Source organism: Olea europaea, chromosome 10 (genome assembly GCF_002742605.1).
Source record: "Olea europaea var. sylvestris chromosome 10, O_europaea_v1, whole genome shotgun sequence".
Lineage (NCBI taxonomy): Eukaryota > Viridiplantae > Streptophyta > Magnoliopsida > Lamiales > Oleaceae > Olea > Olea europaea.
This window is the reverse complement of record NC_036246.1, coordinates 20164351-20167139: the sequence shown is the minus strand read 5'-3', so window position 1 is coordinate 20167139 and position 2789 is coordinate 20164351. Positions and strand designations below refer to the sequence as shown.

The 2789-nt window shown below is 36.5% G+C and overlaps 1 protein-coding gene across 1 annotated transcript in view; it reads right to left on the bottom strand.

Moving 5' to 3' along the window:
• Positions 1–2324: 2324 nt before the first annotated feature.
• The window catches only part of LOC111401450 (agamous-like MADS-box protein AGL62), a 12971-nt gene continuing 12506 nt past the window's right edge, over positions 2325–2789 (bottom strand). Inside the window, exon 2 of the mRNA XM_023029185.1 lies at positions 2325–2785. Coding sequence (XP_022884953.1) covers positions 2687–2785 — 99 coding nt within the window. The 3' untranslated portion in view covers positions 2325–2686. The remainder of the gene's footprint in view (positions 2786–2789) is intronic.

The window sequence follows — 2789 nt, the reverse complement described above, 5'->3', positions numbered from 1 at the left end:
ATATGGAGCAGGCATGGTAAATGATTTAGACTGGAAACACGAGCTAAAGTCTGAAATACCAATTTTATTAGTTACTTTGATTATGCAAGTATAAACTTTGTGCTTTGATTGCTTGTAGATTTATTGGATACTAGGGTAGAGTTTTTTTAGGTTTTTTGATACCCAGTAAATCCTAGCGATAATTTAAAATAGTTGTCGAATAATTTATCGACACCATGGACTTGGCTCGACTCGAATACAACCTACGCTTTTCGGTTAGCCCAAATTGTAATTAGGTTCCAGTTGTGGTATTGACCCATTTAGTTAGTGATCCATTCTTCGGTTGGTTGGGCCACTTGAGTGAAGTATATTTGGCCCAATTATTGGTAACCTAAAACAATGCTATATACCACTATCCTCCAGCCGTGAGTTTCCCGTGGGTTGATGATTGCAATAGAGGTTAGAATGTTGAAGTTAGCTAACTTGGAGGGTGAGGCGTGAGACTCAACAATTGTTTCCTTAATTCTTCCTCTCTTCGTGATATTGTAGTCATCACCACCATTGATCCTTTGTGGATAGAAGAGGGAAACCGTACGAGGGTGAAAACTTGAGACAATTAAAGTGGAGGTTTGGTTTTGGGTCGAGCCGAGGTAAAGTGGTGTTCGTTCGTTTGTTTTCTGAACTCAGAATTAAGATTTATCAAGGGATTTTCGTGACAAATCTTATTTGACATAATGATTTGGTGAAGTCGTACATGTACTAGGTAATTGCAAAATTAGGAAAAAAAATTATTTTCTTGCTTGATTGCATGCTTGATGCACAAAGTAAAATTAAAATCGCAAAACAAATGCTCGTGGACAGTAAAACTATAGTAAAAATCGAGGGGTCGAACCCCAATGTCAATCCCATTTCACGTGTTGCTTTTCATTTTTATGTAAAAATGAAATTTCCAAATATTTTATGTGCTAAATACATAAAATCGACTTATCAATGTGCAGTAAGGGTCGTCTTCATCTCTTCATTGAAAGCTGGAAATACTTGATGAAGAATATCTTTCATTCACTCTCTGCACCCAGCACAACTTGATTACCTGGTTGCAGGTGTATCTGAGAAAGGAGACTGTCTGCAAATAACAAAGTCGTCTTGCAGCGGTCATTCTTTATCAGCCTCAGATTCGCGCTTTCTTGCACCACCCATGATATGGTGCACAGAAGCTGATGACCTTGATTTGTGTTCTCAACTTGAGAGGCCTGTGGCATCACATATGGCTGGGAAACACCAGTGTCTTGAACCTCACTAATTAATGTAACAAGATACAATCTTCTGTCAAACCGCAAAACACTCAAAATTACAAATCCATTAAACCTCGAACAAACACTCTTTCTTGCCTACTTTATGCTTATCTGGCTATTATTGATTGCGTTACAATCGCGACAGGTAATGAAGTGGATGATTAAGTCCAAATTTCGATCAAAATATACTAATTACTTACTGTTAATTTTTGTTAGATTGTGACTCAAATTCCATGTGATTTAGAATTGTAGTTCATGGAGAAAGTCTAGACAATTTTGCTTTAGGACTCGGGATAAATAAGGAATCAAATTTCATCATGGATAAATAAGCTACTTTCTTTCTGAATCCATATAAATAAATTATTTAATTTGACACTAAAGTAAAAAATCACGTTCCAAGAAAGTGTATTTTGCTACCAAAATGTTCTGAAACTAAATTGACTTGAAATATTATTTTCAAAGCAAGCCAAACATCTTACTACTAAAAAACAGGGCGAGACTGAAGGAATTTTTCTGACCAACTAAAATTCATCAGATGCAACTAAGTAGACATGAAAAAGTTTTCAATTGGAGATTTAAGAAGCAACTAATTTGTTTCGAAGTCATGCCCCATGGGCCATACATACTCTATGTGGCTTCCACAACTAATTCTCGGGGATCATGTAAAGCAAGCCAAATCTTTACATTTTGAGGAATGGAGACATCATGAATGAATTTTACAGCATTCAAGCAAGCCATTCTCATATGAATGTATACCTTCGACATGAATACAACGTAGAGCAATGTTTTCCAATATTTTAGGAACAACACCAAGAACAATGTACAAGATTGAAAGCATTTGAATCCTTGGTACGAGTATAATAGGATCCATGTGCAAGAAAAGAACCTAAAGAACCTGATCATCATGATGAAGGTCTATCCTTCCATTAAATTTTACATCATGATGATCATGTTTTTCAAATTCTTTTCTTGCTCATGGAGAACAGGGAGAAAAACAAAGAATTAGTGCTATACTTCAATCATTCAATTAAGAAACAAGGAAAAAACAAAGAATTAATGCTGAATCATCAAAACTGATCTATCAAAAAATAATGAACAGTTGATTTTTACATCAATCAACATTCAAAGTTAATATCTAATTCTGCAAGTACTATGATATCGTGTCATGTCTAGAACCCTAAATTCATAACCGCATCATTCAAATCCCGGCGGGGGAGTTGAATTTAGGAAGAAACTGCAGCAAGATTCAGAACTCGTCTCTTAGCCCGGTCACTATCTCCTCAAACACTCCGAGTTCACGCAATTCCATTCTTTCCAAGTTTTCATTGACCCACAAAATTCCCTCTCAGTTTTACCCATCTCTTCAACCACCGGATTGTAGGAAGCACGATTCGAAACTTCATCTCTTAGCCCGGTCAGTATCTCCTCAAACGCTCCGAGTTCACGCAATTCCATTCTTTCCAAGTTTTCATTGACCCACAAAATTCCCTCTCAGTTTTACCCATCTCTTCAACCACC